At 46.7% G+C, this 20868-nt stretch overlaps 1 protein-coding gene across 1 annotated transcript in view; it reads left to right on the plus strand.

The window, feature by feature from the left end:
- Positions 1 to 20363, plus strand: part of tab2 (TGF-beta activated kinase 1 (MAP3K7) binding protein 2) — a gene marked incomplete at its 3' end in the record, with an annotated part of 40982 nt that extends 20619 nt beyond the window's left edge. The window contains exons 2-5 of the mRNA XM_034699916.1: positions 10824 to 11012; positions 11146 to 12835; positions 17125 to 17285; positions 20270 to 20363. Coding sequence (XP_034555807.1) covers positions 10911 to 11012; positions 11146 to 12835; positions 17125 to 17285; positions 20270 to 20363 — 2047 coding nt within the window. The remainder of the gene's footprint in view (positions 1 to 10823; positions 11013 to 11145; positions 12836 to 17124; positions 17286 to 20269) is intronic.
- Between the last annotated feature and the right edge of the window lie 505 nt (positions 20364 to 20868).

Here is a 20868-nt window from a genome sequence, read left to right on the forward strand (position 1 = left end):
ATTAGGTCATTTACTTGTTTTGTAATGTGTAGGTATGTTTTAGGCATGTTAGATCTTAAATAAAAATACATATACAAGTAGTTATGTCTCCTTGTATTAGTTTGTCCACCTGTTATTGACATAATGCGCGAATATAGATATTCAAATGGTTCGAACCTCTGGGTTTTTTAGAGCGAATATTCGAATGTCATTTTGGAGCAATTTTGACAGCCCTGTTGGCTAGGAGGCTGAAAGCCTACCTCCTTTACGTCACAATCGCTCCACAGCAGCATTATGGCTGCCGCTGACGATTGGGCTCAAAACAGCGCTTCAGAAACAGATGGGTGAAGTCACGGAGACTACGTCCACATTTTATACAGTCTATGGGTTTTCCCTTTAAACTGCATGTGAAAAAGTGGACTAGTCTTATATCCGGAGTCTACACTTTTGCATACCGACATTTGTTCATGACCTTGCCGTGAAGCAGTAGATTTCTTTGTGTACAGCTAAGCCACACGTCACGTTTACTGATGCTTTATGAAGAGTTTTATCAAGTTTAGCCTCCCAGCATGATGAGATATGACTATCAAAACATAATCGGTGTTGGCCACCTTCAAAAACACTTAAAGGGCCCTATGAAATCCCTTTTAATTTTTTCCAAATTCTGTTTTTTACCCTTTACCCTTATTTTAGCACCATATAGTGTGTGCTTTTTGTGTCAGTGAATCAAATATCACCGGCCAAACAAAGCCTGCCGTAAACTCTGGTCTGAATAACCTCTTAGTATTTCCTGTATTATGCTGTGAATGAAAAGCTGTGTTTGAATAAAGAGGTTGTTGTCTTCATGGACAGTACATGAAATGAATCAGCAGCACGAGGTAGCATCCTCTCTCAGCTCCAGTCTGTATCTGATCCGTTGTGTCTCATGCCGTTACATCTCTGCTCTTTCCTGAAACATTGGGTGTGATCTGTGAGGGGGATGGTATGCTGTGTTTGCGTGTCTGCAGTGTTGCGCCACCGAGAAAGAGGTGTGTGTGTGTGTGTGTCTGTGTGTGTGTGTGTGTGTGTGTGTGTGTGTGTGTGTGTGTGTGTGTGTGTGTGTGTGTATGTGTGTGTGTGTGTGTGTGTGTGTGTGTGTGTGTGTGTGTGTGTGTGTGTGTGTGTGTGTGTGTGTGACTTCCTCTGGAAGGCGGGGCTGTGGGTTTTGATTGACAGGGCAGTTATGTCTGGTATTTATGGCTTTTTGTTGGTAGCGTTGTTATCTGAAGGACGTACACAGGCTGTTGCAGCACCAGACTTAGTCACTTAGCCTGCAGACGACTGTCAGCATGTTTGTCTTCACTCTCTGCACTGTACTGCTTGGTCGTCTCATAACATCATGATCTTTTCCATGTTATATCAATGTTTCTCACAACATGAAATGAAAAAGTACAGCTTTGCTATTCTTCTACATATCCTGATGGAGCCGAGCGTGTTGATAACTTCACTACATGTAATTAAACTCCTCATCAGAAAGTGACTCTTGTTGTGGATGAATCTAAAACAAGCAGCCTTTAACATTCTGCTGGACCTGTTTTATCCGGTCTCTGTCCGATCAGTTTTACCTCTGGTCTCCATCAGTTCACGACTGCCTGTCTGTGATTGGATAGAGACCAGCAGGTGTGGGGTTCCGGGCCGGGCTTTCACCACCTGCCTGCACAGCTCTGAGGCTGTTCTACTTGTTTCAGGATCCAGCAGGTTGTCTCTGCCTCGTGCCTGTGAGTCACTGTCTGACTGGATGTGGGTTAGACTCTGGAGCTCAGACTCAGGGTTGTGCTCTGTCACCTCAGTACACTGTCAATGCGACTCTGATCTGGGAAGCTAACTCAGTGCCTTCTTTGAAAGAAAGAGTTCATACTGACAGAGAGACAGAAACATCTTTATAGAGGAGTACTCACCCAATGTAAGTGGTTTGTCTGTATGTTGATCTGGTAAGTGGAGATAAAGTTGTATGTAGGCTGTGTCTGGTTAAACTGACATCTAACCACTCCACCAGAGACATGAGGAACCAGCACAGGCATGAGGACCTGAAGGAGGACTGAACACTGCTGGAGCTAGCTCTGCTAGTGTTAGCCTCACTCTGTAAAGCAATGTGACATCTTTCACCTGCAGACTCTGTGACCCTGTGGTTAAGCTGTGTGAAATAGGGATGGGCATTTCAAGCCAAAATACTATTCGATAATCATTGCCAGTCACATTAACCAGCAGCAGGACGAGGTGCTGCTGGTAGCGGGCACTGTCAGCGTCTGTCTCGATCTTTGTTGTGTTTCTGTGACGCAGCGTGGCGTGTGTGTTTACATGTTACAGACATGCTCAGTCTCTGAAATACATGTGTAGTAGGGAGATTCAGAAACAGAGAGAATCACTGCGACTGTCGCTAATGTTTTCTTCTTCTTTTGCTATTTAATGCAGTTAGCATTCTTCTTCTGTTTGCTTCAAGACACTCTATCGCCATTGTCTGGCGAGAATACCATATAATAACCAGGCACCGGTAAATGATGAAAAATTGTACTTTTAAAATGAGAAAATATTCAAAGTAACTCTTCAGTTTTTATGAAGTGAACAGATATTCGAATATTGGATAATCATTGCCCATCCCTAGTGTGAAATACATTTAGCTCAGTCTGTTCTCTGAGATTTTCTGACCTTTAGACTCTTAGTGGGTTACTCAGAGTTTAAACTTCTGTTTCAGTGTTCAGGAAATGAGTCGCTGTTGCGGGAGGGTTGGCTAACTGTGTTTGGTGTAAAGGATTATGAAATCAGGACACTCAGAGGAAGCTGACAGATTCAGTGTTTCAGAGGATCTCTCAGGCTGTTTACGAAACGGCCTGCTACATACTATCTACGAATGCAGTAGGCAGTACGTACTGCATACTACATTCGTAGGTAGTCTGTAGTCTGACTGTTCTGTTGGATCTGGTCTGCAGGATGCTGGATCAGGCGTCACTGGATTTCTGAGTTCAGAAAGCGGAAGTAAACAACGACCAAGCTGATAGATAAACTGCTTCTTTAGCATCACGTATGATTTAAAAAGTGAAGAAGTGGTTTATATGGAATTTAATAATTTACACAGCACCTAAAAACTGAGTTCCCCGTCATAGGTGGAAAAAGAAGGAGTTAGCGCTGTGCATTATGGGAAACAGTACGTGAAGGAGACTGGTCTGCTGCAGACTGAGACATGTTCCTGAATCAGTACGACATCCGGGGAGTTTTGTCATACTGCAGATGTTACTCTTGTTCACATACTACATACTGAATTTAGACTGAATCAGTACGTACTGCTAGGATAGTAGGCGGTTTGAAAACAGCCTCAGTCACCTGTCTGATCGGACTCCTCTGCGCCCTGCTGCATGCTATGTTTCCCAGTGTCTCCACGTCTCGTGGCTGCAGCACATTTTTCTGTAAGAGGATCTGAAGAGTTTCTCCTTAAAGCGGTCTCGGTCACTCTCCAAGTGCAACAGGATCCACCAAGACGTGCGGTCCTGGGAATGATGAGGGACAGTGCATAAAGCAGAGAGGACTCTGTGGTATCTCACTGCTTCCTCTTCTTAAAACTTTGTGCTGCCTGTTTTCTCCTGTAGTCCTGGGATTGGCTGGGTAAATCTCCACCCTCCTGTTGGCATGTTCTGGAGAACACCGCAGCACTCGTCATGTATGCCAACAGTTTGCAGACGTGCTATGCCAATAAGGCGTAGAAACCCTGCAGACAGTCACGTGGTTGGGCTGTTTGTGAGGGTTTAATGGTTGGAAAATAAGCTCTATCATGTAACCTATCCTTCCTGAGAGCTGCTTTGGAAAGTGAACTGTGTATAGATTATGCTATACCTGCTCAATAGGAGTCTGTGTCGGGGCTTGTCGGCGGGTAATTAATGTTTCCACGATGTAAGGAAAATGTGCGCGCCCTGCTGAGGCTGTCCTTTCTGTGTGTGTGTGCTTCAGTCTTGGTGCTGCCAGTTGTTTTGTAGAAGGCTCACTCCCTCGCTCTTTAATGCATATTTTCTCTGAAGAAGCCAAACAGAGAGATTAGTGGTTTAGGATCAGGCTTTTGATGTTGCTGAGGTTCTATTTTCAGCTCAGGCTGTGGTCCTGACAGTTGATGCCTGAGGAAAGTCAAGCCCTCAGAAACAACGACAGAGGTGAAGGATTGTTTTACTGCCTCTTATTAAACCACAGGCTGAGTTCATGAGAGACTGAAATATGTAGAACAGGAGAGACGGGTGCAGGGACACTCAACGAGGTCACAGGTGACTGCACAGACTGCACAGATGTAGAGTCACTTCCTGTCCTCTGTCAGCAGGGTGGGGACTGTTGTGGTTTCACTTTGGTAGAAAAGGAGCATGAAGGACAGGACTGTTGACTTGTTGCATGTTGAAGAAGCTTTGTGGATGAAATCAAACAGTGTTTCAGCCAGTCATTAGTCTGTGGGGGAGTTAAGCTTCAGTAAATAAAGATATCAGATGCACACTTTAAGAAAATCAAAGTTTTAATCTGGTGTGTCAGAGCAGTTTCTGAATAATGCTGCCATGCTGGAGAAACTTTGCTGAAGGGTGTTAAAGTTGTAATAACACCGGTGTTACACAGACAGATGCTCACATCACACAGAGAGGCTCTGCTGCACTCGTATGGATTCAGGTTAAGATTGAACTCAAGGTTTAATGTTTGTGTGAGGCCTGCAGAGAACACAGGTGCCATGGGATTTCACACAACACCAGCTGTCCAGGCACCGCTTGCAGCGTTCATCAAAGTAACATCAGCTCTGCAGAAGCCTCAGGCCTCGCCAGCATGTTTAGTCAGAGACGAGGACAAAACTCGGCTCGGGCCAAAAACATCACAGAAACAACAGGAATCTAGGACTGTCCAGTATCAAGGGATTTATTCCACAGTCACACTGGTTGAATTTTTGGCTAAAATGTTACTGAATCAATTTCAAGTCACTGAATCATTTCTGATCGTATCGTTCTAAATGAACCAATATCGTCCTTTAATTGTATCAGCAACCAGGAATCATGATAGGAATCGAATCATTGTTAAAAAGAATCGTTACACCCCTACTAGACAGCCTTAACGAGTCCAAGTGATTCGCAATCCAAATCCAACAGAATGAAAATATCATAAAGTATGTTGAGTTTGAGCTAACAGCTACGAGCTACGCTACAGGTGCAGTTTCTCCTGCACTCTGACTCTGTGTCTAACACAGACACAACCCGTCTGTTGTTTCACACCTCATTAATGATCCCAGGTTAAACAAAAATTTGAATGATGTCTTCTGACAGGGCAGAGGGAGGTGCTCCTCTATATTCCTAAGACCTCCCAGTTTCCCACACTGCACTGGGCGGGGTTAGTGGACCTGGGGAGCTGGTGCCCTAGCCTGCTTTCAATAAACCTCCAGCTGCAGGCTGCGGTGCTCAAGAATTTTTGATTTCCTGCACGCATACTTCCCCCTCCCCTACCACCACCATCACCACTGTGCACACGCACTCACAGTTACACACAGTTACACACAGTTACACACACACACACACACACACACACACACACACACACACACTCCCCTGTTTTTAAAAGTGGGCAGCTGAAAGCCGAGGCTGTGTAGCAGAGAGGAGCCCAGCTCTGTGAGGCCTGTGTGAGGCCTGGTGGCAGAGCGGCAGGCCGTGTGAAATCTGCACATAGAGTCTGGATTGTTTGTGTTCTGGAACAAAGAGTTGATGCTCGTGTGCAGGCCTGACACAGTGAGCGTGTTCGCGTCAGTGTGATGGATTTGATCAGACTGAATATGGTTGTGTTGAACATGTATGTGTATCTCAGTAATGTGCTGAGTCTCTCCTTCATGGAGCACTGAAAGTGGTCTAAAGATGGTGGATTTACGCTCTCTGACCTTTAGTCAAGTGGTTTTAAGACCATCTTGTTGGAGAGCCATTTCAAGTTTCCATTGATGACACTAATACAGTTTATTTTAGTTTATTATAGGCAGCCTGGTGACATTAATATGGTGGGAAATCACTGTGATACAGCTTTTGTGATGTCTCAAAGAGCTTCTCTGTTAAGACTAGTCCTCTCTGTAAAGTTTCCACGCAGACCTTTGTTTAGGTACTCTCTGTGGGAGGCAGTGTATGGCCTGCACACAGTCACTGAATCAGAAGTGTATGAATGTATTCAAGAAAGACAACATGAGTAACTATAACTATATGTCAGTAGTTCAGAGAAGAGTGAAAAAGGACTGGCATGAGAGACAGTGTAGCAGAGCCTCTGTGTGAGGGACTGTTCTTGGCTTGGATCCATCAGGCCTGAACAGGCTCCATGCTGCGAGGCTTAGACTCTAAAGCAGAACATTACCCAGGTTAGTGTTTGTCTGTTAAATCAGAGTGTTGTAGCTCACTTCCTGTGACCAGAGTCCTGCCAGCAGCCCAGAGCAGTGTCCTTTGCCCATAAGTCCCTTTATTTGTTTCAATGGTGTTGGACAGGAACACAGCAATTTGACAGTCCACATATCTGAGGGGCAAATTAAAGCTGCAGACCTGAAGAGCTGCAGAGCTAGGACTCAAATCTTCAGGGTTTAAGAGCTGCAGAGCTGAAGTTTTGCAACCTAAATCTGCAGAGCTGAAGAGCTGCAGAGCTGCAACCTAAATCTACTGTGCTGCAACATAAAGCTGTAGAGCTGTGACTGAACGCTGCAGAGCTGCAACCTAAATCTGCAGAGCTGAGACCTAAATCTGCAAAACTGCAACCTAAAGCTGCAGAGCTGGAGCCTAAATCTGCAGAGCTGAGACCTAAAGCTGCAGATCTAGAACCTATATCTGCAGAGCTGCAACCTAAATCTGCAGAGCTGCAACCTAAATCTGCAGAGCTGCAACCTAAATCTGCAGAAATGCATCCAAAAGCTGCAGAGCTGCAACCTAAATCTGCAGAGCTATAGAGCTGCAACCTAAATCTACAGAGTTGCAACCTAAATCTGCAGAGCTGCAACCTGAAGCTGTAGAGCTGAAACCTAAAGCTGGAGAGCTGCATCCTAAAGTTGCAGAGCTGCAACCTAAAGTTGCAGAGCTGCAACCTAAATCTGCAGAGTTGCAACCTAAATCTGCAGAGCTGCAACCTAAACCTGCAGAGCTGCAACCTAACCCGCAGAGCTGCAACCTAGAGCTGCAGAGTTGAAACCCTAAATCTGCAGAGCTACAACCTAAATCTGCAGTGCTGCATCCTAAAGTTGCAGAGCTGCATCCTAAAGTTGCAGATCTGTAACCTAAATCTGCAGAGCTGCAACCCTGATTGAAGCTCACTGCGCTCTCACTGATCCTTTGTGCTTCATATTGAAGCGTCTCTTTGGGGTTTGATGGGAGAGTCTTTGTGGAGATCTGTGCTCTGATCAGAGCGTCCAGTCTTTGCATGCTGAGGAGAAACCAGCTTGACATTTAGACGTGTGCCTCTTGTCCTCTGTGATGTATAGCCTCTTTGTTTACCAGTGCTCTGCAGACTATCACAGTAGCCTGAGCTTCAGGTGCCCTGCTTCTGTTTCTGTGCAAGGCTCCTGTTGGTGATTTGTCCACATTTGATTTGGTCTTGAGTTGTTTTGGACGTGTTGAGGTGGATTCACAGAGTACGGCTGAATGAGCCCATTGATGTGACGTAGCAAGCCTGCTACCTCCAGAAGTGAGTGTGGGTCTGTGGGTCAATGATTTGGCACAGTGAGTAACAGCCTCAGCAATAGCAGCTTTGTCTCTATCTGTGCTGCCTTGGGCTCTGTTCCACCAGCGCCTCCAGGGACGGCGGGGGCTAATCTGCCCCCCTCAGAGCCGCCCCCTCACATGGACCTTCTGCAGGCCTATAATTACGCACAGTTAAGAGGTGTGGACCTTTTTGTTTTTGAAGCCAGGAAACAATCCGACCACACTGTTGACCTGTGACTGGGTTAGCTGCCAAGTAGTGAGTTTCCTTTCCCACAATGGCGGAGCTGCCCAGCTTTCGGAGCCTGAATAAAGGACTGGACTCTGGCTCTGTGCAGGGTGGTTCCTCTTGACATGTACACTCAACAGGTACATTGATCTGACTCTGACAGCTCTATGGGGAGTTATATCCTGTCACTTTATGTGGACTTCACCTGCTTTACTGCTCTTCACTCGTGATCACTATCCTCTGGTTGGGACTTGATGTGAGAGGTGTGCTTCTTGTAAGTGAGACTCCACAGTCGGATGTAGATTAGGACCAGCAGGTGCCATTTGAGATTCCTGTGGTAACTGTTCACATCAACAGCTAATGCATATCATCAATCATGAAGCTTTGGTCTTGTGGAGGGAACTTGTATCTTGATTAATTTCATTTCAAGTTGGTTTGTTTCTGCTCGCCATCCACGACGTTACTGCCGCACACACCCTGAGATGGGCTGAGGGTTGTAATCACAGAACATGTGTGAGGTCATCGCATGTTGAAAAGGAGTTTCTTCTGAAACCAGTTTGAGTTCAGAGATGATGCTCAATCCTTTTCTGACCCCGGTGATCACTTTAGAGCTGGAGGAAGCTCCTGCAGTCTCATGCTGAAGTGTCCTTGAGCAAGACACTGAACCCCAAACTGCTCCATCGGTTGTTCTGCGGTGTGTGAATGTGTATGAATAGGTGCTTTTTCTACTGGAGGAACTTTACCCCTGAACTACTTGGGTTTCAACCAGTGGACCCAGGGTCTAAATTTAGTCCAGGGGTAGATAATCTCCCCCCTAAAAAGCCCCTGCTAGGGGGGTAGTACTTTTCAAAGGTCCGGGGACTTTCAGGGGGCGGGGCCTGCAATGCTGAACGTGTCTGATTGGTAGATTAACTGCAGTGTTTTTATTCCGCCCTCCGTCCACAATAACATCACACACATCTGTGATTCTCTTGATTTCTCTTTCTTTCATTAGTTGTTATTTGTTCTATCTTTTTTATTGTGTGTGTACTTTTCAAAAGAAGAAGCTGTGATTCTCTTGATTTAGCAGCTTGTAACAGTAGTCTTCTCTCAGCCCACCGTGAATGCGTCTCTCCCGGTGTTATGGTTTTTAAAGTGACCCTGTAAACTGGAGACCTTCAGCTGAACGTGTCAGTGTTTGTGGAGTTTACACAGCTGTTGAAACACAGAGGGAGTTCCTGGGAATGCAAACTAGTTTAGTTTTTATTAAGATTTCAAAATATCCTCATCAGATATTTAATGATGGTCTAAAGACGTTTATGAGGGATGCATCCGGCTGAAAGTCTCCAGTTAACAGGGTCACTGTTTAAACCAAAACACCGGTCGATCTCTGCCACGACTTTTTGAGTTCAAAAGGATTTTAAAGCCGTGTTGAAACGTCTTTGCTACTCGTGCTTATCTCCTCTCACGTGTTGATTCAGTGAATCCATCTGTGATGAAATATAGCACCATCTAAAACAGACCAGCTGAGTCTCTTCATGCTAACAGGCTAACTGTTGTGTTGCTCATAATGATACCTGCCTGTCCGTCTGCTTCTATGGTGTCATCTGTGATGAATGTCATTCCTCTTTGTGTTGCTGCCCTCTACTGGTCTGGTGGTGTAGTGCATTTACTTTCTTTTTTTCTCCATACGTCACTGGCCTGATTTACACAATCTAGCCGGGACTTCAGCCCACGGTCAAAACGCAGACAACAATGGGGGCACAGGAACATTTTAGTTCAGGGGAAAGTAGTTCTGGGTGTACAAGAATGCACCTAATGAGATTAACACTTATGGTCCCTTACTATAGCAGCCTCTACCATCAGTGAGTGAATAATAAATGTATTGTGGTGTGAACGGGTGAATGTGACAAGGAGTGTATCGAAGTTGTTTCTTATCTCTGCTGCAGACAGCAGGTCACTGAGCTGTAAGGCTGAGCGTCTCAGAGAGCTCCTCCTCCTGTTATCAGCTCCGTGCGGATGTTTGCAGAGCCGATTTACGACCTCTCGGCTCTGACAAACACATCCTCATGGCTCTGATAGAGGCGCAGCTGCTGTGGAGATAAATACTCCGTCCTGGCGCTGGAAGTTCCTCTGAACTCTCCTTCAGTGTTAAATAAATGTTTTAAAGTGTCTGTAAATCTTGTTCTGAGTTACTTCAGTCCTTCACTGTCCCCGCGGTATGAGAACTACTCAGTGTGGGCATGCAGAGAGACCAGCAGGCAGCCTGGAGTGTTTGTGAAGAGGTTGTGGTCAGGAGGCAGTCCTCTTCCAGTCCTCATCACAGCTCTGTAGCATGTCTCAGTTTGTAGTCCCAGGTGAGTGTGTACCTGAGGGGGGGGCAGGTTGAATCCCTGGACATGTTTGAGTGAAGGAAAGCAAAACATCCAATAGCAGAACAAGTCAACTTAGTGTTTGAATAAAGTTGTTTACATATACGATGAATAAACAACAAAACAATGCTGCTGTGTAGTCCATGAGGTGGGTTCAGGTCCTGTGCGCTCTGAGGAGAGTCATCCCCGTCCTCGTCCCCGTCCCCCCCCAGCTCTGAGCTGGATCCCTGAAAGCTGAATGAAAACCTAAGATGTCTGACTGATGAAGTGGAGCTGCATCAGACCACATCTGCTCCCGTCCCTGCTCCCGTCCCTGCTCCCGTCCCTGCTCCCGTCTCTGCTCTCGTTCCTGCTCTCGTCTCTGCTCCCGTCTCTGCTCCCGTCCCTGCTCCCGTCCCTGCTCCCGTCTCTGCTCTCGTCTCTGCTCCCGTCTCTGCTCCTGCTCCCTATCAGGCTTCCTTGGTCCCTCTAACGTGTGCCCTGTGTGTGTGTGCTGTCACGATGAAGATGATACCTGATGAAGTGCTGTTCTTACTCCTTGTTTTCTGTCTTCTTGTGTGAAATCAGAATGTGTTCACGATGAAGGTTGCGTGCTGCCTCCACTGACGCCCAGCGAATCGAAGAAGGAAGCTGTCCTGACCTGGCGACACACGAATGGCCCAGGGAAGCCAGCAGATTGACATTCAGGTTTTGCATGACCTGCGCCAGAAGTTCCCTGAAGTCCCTGAGGTTGTTGTCTCCCAGTGTGTTTTACAGGTGAGTCAGAGATACCTGTGACAGTGGCTAGTGTCTGCTTCTTCTTCTGTTGTTTAATTCAGTAGCACTCTTCTTCTGTCAGAGCTCACCTGTAGACTCTCCTCTGACAGTGAGTCTCCTTCTTGTCTTTCAGAACAACAACAATCTAGACGCCTGCTGTGAGTACCTGTCCAAGGTCAGTCCAGGCTACCTCTACAGCGAAGAAGGAAACCTCAGCTTTTCTGACGACCCCAGCTACACCCGGCTCCGTAATCACATGACCCAGCTGAACCTGGGCCTGCAGTCTCAGAATGTGCACGCGGCCCCGCTCCGGGACGGCCTGAGAATGAACGGCAGTCGGACTCTCGCCCACAGCCTGAGTGACGGGCCCCTCCAGACGAGCCAGGCCCCTAACAGTGACTTCTTTCAGCAGGAGCCCCAGTCAGCTCCTGTGCAGGTGCCGACCAGCCTCAATGTTTTCGGTGTGATGGAGCCCACACGCAAACCGCAGCCTCCGCAGCACCTGGGACTCTACCCTCTGGGGGTCAAAGGGCCGACGATGGGCGTCCAGCAGACGCCGCGCTTCAACCCGATAACCGTCACGCTGGCCCCAAATATCAACACAGGACGCAACACGCCCACGTCTTTGCACATACACGGTGGGCCGCAGTCGGGCCTTAGCAGTCCACAGGGTAACTCCATCTACATCAGGCCCTACGTCAGCCAGTCCGGTACGACCCGGCAGAACCAGCAGCAGGGAGGCAGGGCCCAGTACAGCCCCACCTCCCAGCCCCAGCAGCAGATCTACCAGATCTCACACCCAACGTGCCTTTCCAGCTCCTGGTCCGGTCCTCAACACGCCTCCTCTTCACATACCTCACAGACCCAGGGCCACCAGACCTCTCATGTCTACATGCCAATCAGCTCCCCAACAAACCCGCAGGCGCCCTCCATTCTTCCAACTGGAAGCCAGGCCTCTTCCTCTGGTGTCTCCTCCTGCTCCTCCTCGTCCTCCGCCTCCTCCATCATGCCCTCCCCTCTGTCCAGCATAAGTCAGTACAACATCCAGAACATCTCCACAGGCCAGCGGAAGAACCAGATAGAGATCAAACTTGAATCTCCTCAGAGGAACAACTCAACGACCACGACGGCCGTGCTGCGGACCGGCAGCGGCCCGCGGTCCTCCTCCACCTCCTCCTCCTGCCCGTCCTCTTCCTCAACTTCCACCGGGGTGGCGACCGTCCCCACCGCCCCTCTTTCCATCGGATGCCCGGGCCTGAGCCGCAGCCAGCCCACTGTTTACATCTCTGCCAGCCCGCCTACTGCTGCTACCACCCCCTCCGAAGAGGCCGCCATGGCTCCGGCCGGCTCCCGCTCCCAGCCAAAGTTTTACATTTCTGCCAACGCCTCGGGTGACGACAGCGGAGGCAGAAACCCTCCCACAGTCTACATCTCAGCCAACCCTCCCCTGCAGGGGCCTTCAGGGGCCAGGAACATGGGGGGCCAAGTCAGCATGGGCCCCGCCTACATCCACCACCACCCTCCCAAGTCTCGCACATCTGTAGGAGGGGGAGGCACGGCGTCGTCCCCACGTGTGGTGGTGACTCAGCCCAACACCAAATACACTTTTAAAATTACAGTGTCCCCCAATAAGCCCCCCGCTGTGTCCCCTGGAGTGGTTTCGCCTACGTTTGAGCCCAACAACCTCCTCAGCCTCCCCTCAGACCACCACTTTGTGGAGCCAGACCCCCTCCATCTCTCAGACCCGCTGTCCCCACACAGGGAGAGGCCGAGTGAGCCCCGCAGACTCAGCATGGGCTCTGATGATGCAGCATACACACAAGGTGAGTCATCCTCAGAGATAATCTCAGACACATCCAGATTATGTCAGTCAGTCAGTCCGTCAGTCAGTCCGTGTAAATGCAGAGTCAGACGGTGTGCATGAAGATGCCTCTCAGACTGGAGTTCTGTCAGTGCACTCATGAGATCTATCCTGCTGCAGCCCAATCTCTGTCCCCCGTATGAAGTGGTTTCAGACCTTCTTCCAACTGCGACTCATTCAGACTCCAGGATCCAATGATCATTTGATGTCTTTAATTCAAAAATGTGAAAAAGAAGAAATGACAAAAAGAATCAACTCCATCAGTGAGCACAGAAACATTTCTATGTTTGAAAAGAAGAGGGATGAAGGTAAATTGTAAAATATAAGGTGATCTGTATGATAGGGCGAAGTCTTAAAGGTACAGAGGTGGGTAGTTGTGGACTGCAGCAGGGCTGTTGATGATTTAATCCACCGTGTCAATGTGACCAGCGTGTGCCGGTCTGGAGCTCTGATGTCTGATCCTCTTTGGTTGTTTTTGCGGTCTTGTTTGAGTTCCTGCGGTGTTCCCACATAGACCAGACAGGTGTGCAGAAAGAGTTTCCTCTGGTCCACAGCGGTTCCATGAATCAGCTGTTTGCTTTAATATTTATGGGATGTATGGTTCATCTGAAGAAGCTAAGAAGTACAGAACGATAAGAGCTTCTCTGACCCATCGTTCAGAACCCGGTTCACGTGTTGCTGCCAGCAGCTGGTTGAAATGCTTTTTCCGATGGTTCCTGCCAAGAGAGAGCGATTTTCCTCTAAGTGTGCTGTGTGGTTTTAAAAGTCTCTTTCCATAACACTGACTGTAACTGAACTCTCGATCCAAACCGAGTGTGCTCGCTGTCAGTGTGTTCATTCAGTGCAGAAGCTGCTCTGTGCGTGTGTCAGAGGCAGGCAGCGCTGCTGAGCGGCTCCGTGAGGATGACTGCGCTGTGAGTCCTCCACATTAAACGCTGTGTTTGCTCTGACGACCCCCGAGACGCCCAGATCCTGGGCTGTGAGTCACACCTGTCAGAGCACACTGCTGTTGCCTTTTTTGGGCTTTTCTCTGTTTTACATGCAAGTAACCAGCTGTGGATCCCACAGTCCCTACCACTGAGAGGGGCTTCAGCTGCAGGATCACCCTCCCAGGATCAGGTCTCACTCACCGTGTCCAGGGTTCAAACCTCAGAAAAACTACTGCCTCAAACTCAGCATCATCATTCACACATGCTCAGTGCTGTTGTTGTGGTTCACTGTGAGTAAGTGCACGCTGAGCTTCTGCTAAAGTCAGTGAGAGTGACTCCAGCAGGCAGAGTGTGAGTTCCAGAGAGATGGATCAGTTAAGTCCTCCTGCTCTAACTAAAAACTGATCATACTCAGGAAACCAGCAGGCCCCTGAGAGAGGACCATGATCATCGTTCAGCTGGACCCTCCTTAACGTTTAGAGAAGCAAACGTGTGGAGCTCTGTCATGTGAGCATTTTACTGTCATGTCAGTCAGCACCCTAAATAAAAGCAGGACCTAAAACCAGTGAGAGTCCTTCATTAGAGGAGGTCTTCAGAGTGACTTAGGTGAGCTGCTGTAAATAAATCAGATCCACAGTGATGGGTGAAGAGAGATGTGCTCAGCCCGAGGGATGCAACCTATGGAGCTCTTGTTGCTGGGATTATTGTCAGAGAAATAATCCCTGTTTCACGATAATCCAGGTTATTAAGCATTAATTCAATTTACCAACAGTTTTTGAGGGTCCTTCCTCCGAACACGTAGAGACAAACATGTTATTGTATTCTGGAGTATTCTTATGTACCAGTCTGTCATGAAACTGTCTAAAGGGGGATTATTTCATTTAAAGGATTAATGTCTGCTACTTCCTGGATGATTTAAAGTGTCATCATTAACATGTTAGTCTGATGCTCATGAAGTCAGAGGGACGTTTGATGTTCAGCTAAACTCTCATTTTAGAATCATGAATTATTTTAACACAACAGTCTGCTCCAGTTCAATCAATCAATCTTTATTTATAAAGCACCAAATCACAACAAATGTTCTCCTCAGACTCTTTACAAATAGAGCAGGTCTAGACCGTACTCTATGTTCTATTATTAACAGAGATCCAACATCAAGACCGGATAAGATCCAGTCCCATCTTACAGACAGGACTCAGTCTGATGTTTTAATGTTTTATTATTTAAAAGGACCATGCATATCAATTAACATTTCTGTAAATATGCCAGAGTTAGCCAAAAGGCTAGTTTACATCCGTAGTCCCCTGCCAGATGTTAAAAAGGCTCCCTAAAAAGATCATGATTAAACAAAGATAAAAATGAGTAAAATAAAATGAAAGTAAGAAGGTAGAGGAGAAACCAAAACACAAACATACAAACAAACAAACAAACAAAGAAGAGAAGAACAGAAAAGTAAAAATAGCACCATATGATTAAAAATTACTAAAAGCAACATAAGGACATGATATGACATCTTAATCCACCATGACCAGAGCACTTTGCAGCATTTAGCAAGTTACAGTGGCAAGGACAAACTTCCTTTAACATGCAGAAACCTCCAGCAGGACCAGACTCATGTTAGACACACATCTGCTGAGACCGTGTTGGAGAGAGGGATAGAGGGAGATGAAGAGAGAGAGAGAGATGATTTAAGTATTTCATGAGTTTATTCATTATAGACCTTTGTCTCTTTCAATACCATTTACAGGTCTGAAACAGTTATTAATATGACAAGCTGTTTACATGACCTGACTGAAGCCTGTCAGGTTATTATGAGCTCTCCCCTCTGTGTCTCTGCCTTAGTCAATATTTGGTTCATTTTATTTTATTTCTACTCTTTTATTATCAATATGTAATCCTCTACAATCCTGGTGCATGTTGAAGCTTTATGATAACATGCTGACACACAAAATATTAAATTAATGAGAGAGAGAGAGAGAAACAAAGCTAATGTGTTTCCAGCTGTAATAATATCCTGTATAACTAATGGACGTAGTCTCCGTGACGTCACCCATCTGTTTCTGAAGCGCTGTTTTAAGGCCAATCGTCAGCGGCAGCCATATTGCTGCTGTCGAGTGATTGTGAGATAAAGAGGCGGGCCTTGATTCTCCTAGCCAACAGCTACAGTGTTCCCACCTGTCAATCAAGTCAGCTGTGCCTCTCATTGGAAGACTCATAATCTCAATATCTTTGAAATTGCCACGTTATGTAAAAATTCACCCCCCTCACAATGTGTGCCGATCAAGAAATAATCTATCCAGACTCCACTGGTCTTTTGAACCAGACTGTAAACATGTTTATTTCTGCTGTAAAGATCGTCTCCTTTGAATTGGTGTGTATGTGGTTTCCGGTACTTCTGGAGCCAGCCTCAAGCGGATCCTTGATGAACTGCAGTTTTTAACACTTCTGTTTTGGACTCAGTTTTTAGACCGGAGGTTGCTGCTTGATCTGTAATAAAATAAAGAGAGAGAGTCCGTCATTAAGCCTGAGGAGAGGAGGAACATCAGAGCAACATGTGAACGATGCTGAAACTTGACAAACATACAGGAGGAACCAGATTCATATTATTGAAATAAAAAGACTTCCTTTAAAAACACAAAGCTAGAAACACAGCAGGACACAAAGATGAAGTGTCAGAGAGTTTAAACTGATGATCTTTGAACTGAGTGAACAAAGGATGCTGTTTGTAAATGGATCTTTAAAGTGAGACTCTCTGATCATTAAGCTGCTTGTAAAGGTGTTTGCTTGAAGGTATGCTGGTGTTTGTCACGTTGATCCTGGAGAGACTTGGTCTTCAGTCTGATCAGGGTTTCAGTATGAGACATTCTAACGGGTTTGTAAAGCAGAGGGAGGGCGTGGTCCATCATGGCTGCCTGTCTGTCAGGAGGTGTTGGAACCTGCCAGCAGAGGCAGCGGGACGTTATGGGAAACACACTGCAGCACATCATGTGGGTGAAACAGATCTCCTGAGCACAGGGTCTGCTCTGGCACCATGAAGACCTGCACCCTGACTCTGTTACTGCAGGGTTCTGTGTTGATGTTTCAATCAGCTGATCTCAATCTTTGTCTGTAGAATTCTGACCTGGACAAATGATGTCTCACACATTTTACAGCTGCGATACATTTCTAACTGTGTGTGTGTGTGTGTGTGTGTGTGTGTGTGTGTGTGTGTGTGTGTGTGTGTGTGTGTGTGTGTGTGTGTGTGTGTGTGTGTGTGTGTGTGTGTGTGTGTGTGTGTGTGTGTGTGTGTGTGGTGTGTGTGTGTGTGTGTGTGTGTGTCCAGCTTTGTTGGTCCATCAGAAAGCCCGCATGGACCGGCTGTGGCGCGAGCTAGAGCTGAAGAAGAAGAAGCTGGAGAAGCTAAAAGAGGAGGTGAACGAGATGGAGAACGACCTGACGAGGAGACGACTGGAGAGATCCAACTCAGCCTCCCAGATCCCCTCAGTAAGCTGATTCTCTCTCTCTCTCTCTCTCTCACACACACACACACACACACACACACACACACACACACACACACACACACACACACACACACACACACACACACACACACACACACACACACACACACACACACACACACCTCTAGTGGGTCTGTCTTAAGGCAGGCAAGGCAAGGCAGCTTCATTTGTATAGTGCATCTCAGATGCAGAACTGAACGGATCCAGTGACAACAGAACAATATTCAAACATTTCTTATTTGTGCGACCATCACTTGACTCATCAGGTCTTTGTTTTGTTCGAGTTTTGATGAGAGTCCCTCTAGAGGATTCTGTGTTTCAGGCTCTCCTTCTCAGGACCGTGCAGCCGTGATAAATCAGACGTGCTGTTGGGTGGAGGAATCAAAGTGCTGATGTCTAAAGATGGATCACAGCTCCTCCGGCCTGAAAGCTGCTGATCACAGAGTGATTGTGGTTGTGCAGAGTCAGACTCCCTCACCGTCTGTCAGTGTTCACAGTGAGAGCAGGAGGAGACCCTGTGAACGTGTCCTTTCTGGTCTCTGCACAGCTCTGGGTTTGTTCCTCGTGCTGCTCAGATGAAGCTCCTCACTCTGTGCTGAGTCAGCTGTTATTCAGTCTTCACAGCTGGGGTCAGCAGACGCAGTGAGAGGCTATAAAGGGTTAACTAGTGCTGGACAATATTGAAAATGATGTTATCACGATAAAATATTTCCTATCAGTCTATCGATAATTATCACAATAAATATCAAATCATTATCTCACTTAAATGTAAAGTCAGACAGTTTGTTAGTTTGTATCTGGATTTAGTTTTCTGATGAGCTTCTTGAATCCATCAACTCAGCTCTGTCCTGGGCTGCCCTCTGGACCCTGTGGAGGTGGTGGCTGACGGGAGGATGATAGCAAAGCTATCTTCTCTGATGGACAACACATCACACCCCCTCCAGGAGACAATAACAACACTAGGAAGCTTGTTCAGTGACAGACTTCTTCACCTGCGGTGTCTCACAGAGAGATATCGCAGGTCTTTTCCTCCTGCAGTGGTCAGACTCTATAACCAATAACAATAACATCACCAAACAGACTCAAGTGCAATATTTCCCCAATCTATTTTAACGTGCAATAATTACTTCATCTCAGTTCATCCTTCTCTTCTTACATGTGCAATACGTCTTTCTACTCATCTTCCCAGTTCTGTTCTGTATATTGTTTATAGGCTACAAGTCTGTGCACATTTTCACCGCGTCATTGGTTTTGGAAATATTTGTAAATTTACTTATTTAGTTGTGTATATATGTTGTAAGATATGCTTATTTTTACCTCTTTAATTTGAATTGCTACTAACTTTTTAATAATTGATATTTTATACGCTCTTGTTTGCTTTCTACTTTTTGCACTGTTTACTTTGCTGCTGTAACACTTAAATGTCCCTGTAGTGGGACGAATAAAGGACTATCTTATCTTATCTTCTGACGGTGCTAACAGGAAGCAGGTCTTTAATGGAAGATGAGATTTTTGTGAAGTTTTAGTTTGTAGATTCTGATTTTTCTCAAGTTAACGTAATTTGCATAATTTGATTTAGATTTACAACACAGATACATTAAACTGTATTCTGTGTATCACTTTATAGAGTATTGTTTTGAGTTGTGCTCTCCCCTTTAAGATTACTAAAGGTTACAGGCAGAGTGATGTTGTTTCCCACAGTGCAGTGAATGCATCATGGTTATTCAGTGTTCAGTTGTCCTACAGTCATGGTGGACATTAAACGTGTTCACAGCAGAAGTTGTCTCTGTGCTCTTCCTTTACCCACATCCTGAAAGTAGATTTAATGAAGTGTATGAAGTTAATAGTTAACACAGAGTCGACTCAGTGTCAGACTAACGACTCTGCTTTGAGTTTTCTTCAGTGTCGCTGTCGCTCGTCTCAGCTGTGTATACATTCCACTCCGAACGTCTTTAAGCCCCGCCTACCTCTCAACCTGCAACATGATTGGCTGTTCAATGCCGTCTTCTTCTTCTGTCTATGGTTGAGTGGCAACTAGCATTTAAGGCTCACTGGCCCCCCTCCTTTTCCAGTGGTTGGGGGGTGTAATTACAGGTTTATTTGTATCAAATTTTTATCGAACATTTTTATATATTCATATAGAGAAAATTATACCACAATAATTATCGTTATCGAGTTATAGCCCAGCCCTAGGGTTAACTGGCCCGGTTTCTGAGCCTCAGTGTTATTTACAAGCGGAGCTGCTCTGGACCCGACTTGGTCATAGATCTGTGCCACTGATGTCCACCTTTGCCGCCTCAGAGCGACGGACGAGTGATGAAACCAGAGTTAGAGGAAAGGAGGAAGAGCGAGACAGAAACAGGGCTCTTCTTCTTTGTTTCATAAACGCTGTGAATTGAAAAGTGTAATCCAGGTTCATCACAGTTTAAAAATGCTCATGTTGACTTCTTAAATGTAGAAACACTTGAAACGTGCTCATCAAATTTAGAGAAAGCTTCATGCAGCCTGTTGTAGATCTCCAGCCCCCCTCTGAGCAGGTCCAGCTTAGTGATACCTGAAGGATCTGAACACAAGTCTGCTCAGACAGCCACGCTCACACTGTGTTCAGCCGACCGTCACAGCCTGAGATATCAGGACCGCGTGTGTCTCACCTGTTGGTTCTCCTGGTGTAGATGTTTCTTCTGAAAGTTCTATTGCTCCGGTATGAAGCGTGAAGGGAGTCTGAGCGTGGCTCCACATGGGGAGGAGACACATGTTTCACTGACGGTCCACAGAGCTGCAGAGGAGCATCAGGATCAGACTAAGTTTTATAGCACGTCATCAGAGCGCTCCATAACGACCTGCTTGGCCTCTCTCAGACAGCCTGTTCTCAGATCCATCTCCTCTCACAGGCCGGTCCTCCTATGATCTGGCGTCCCCGCTGCCTGTCTGCTGTCTGACCAACCTTCTCGGTCTCTCTTTCAGATCGAGGAAATGAAGCAGTTACGATGCAAAAACCGGTTACTGCAGATCGACATCGACTGCCTCACCAAAGAAATTGATCTCATTCAGACTCGAGGTAAGACTCTCTCTGACGTCCGCTGTGTTTTCATGTGTCTGTGGTTGTGCCCCTCTGTAGTGTCTAATAAGAACGTTAGGGAGGTCAGATCTGATCCAGGGTCTGCAGCAGCAGTCAGACCTGCTCACATCCTCTGCGTCAGTCGCTGCCATTGTGCTTGAACTCTCCCCTCTTCCTGGATTACATCCTGCTGCTGGTTAGGAGCGAGGGATTTACGGCCCTGCTGGCAGCTGGACCCACAGACAGACAGTCTACTCATGTGTAGATCCACAGATAGGAGGCTGTCTCTGAAGGTCCTGATAGTTGACCTTCATTCAAACACACTGAGCTGTATGAAAACACAGAGAGGAGAACGTGTTGGACCAGGTCACACTACGCTGCTCTCTGTGCTGTAAACAGACATCACGCTCTGTGCAGACGACAGAAACACTGACGTCCTGTCCTCCTCCTCTTCCTCCTCCTCCTTCGTTAGCTGATGACAGCTTTGTCCGTCTGCAGGAGGGCG

This window comes from Notolabrus celidotus, chromosome 13, assembly GCF_009762535.1.
Source record: "Notolabrus celidotus isolate fNotCel1 chromosome 13, fNotCel1.pri, whole genome shotgun sequence".
Classification (NCBI taxonomy): Eukaryota; Metazoa; Chordata; class Actinopteri; order Labriformes; family Labridae; genus Notolabrus; species Notolabrus celidotus.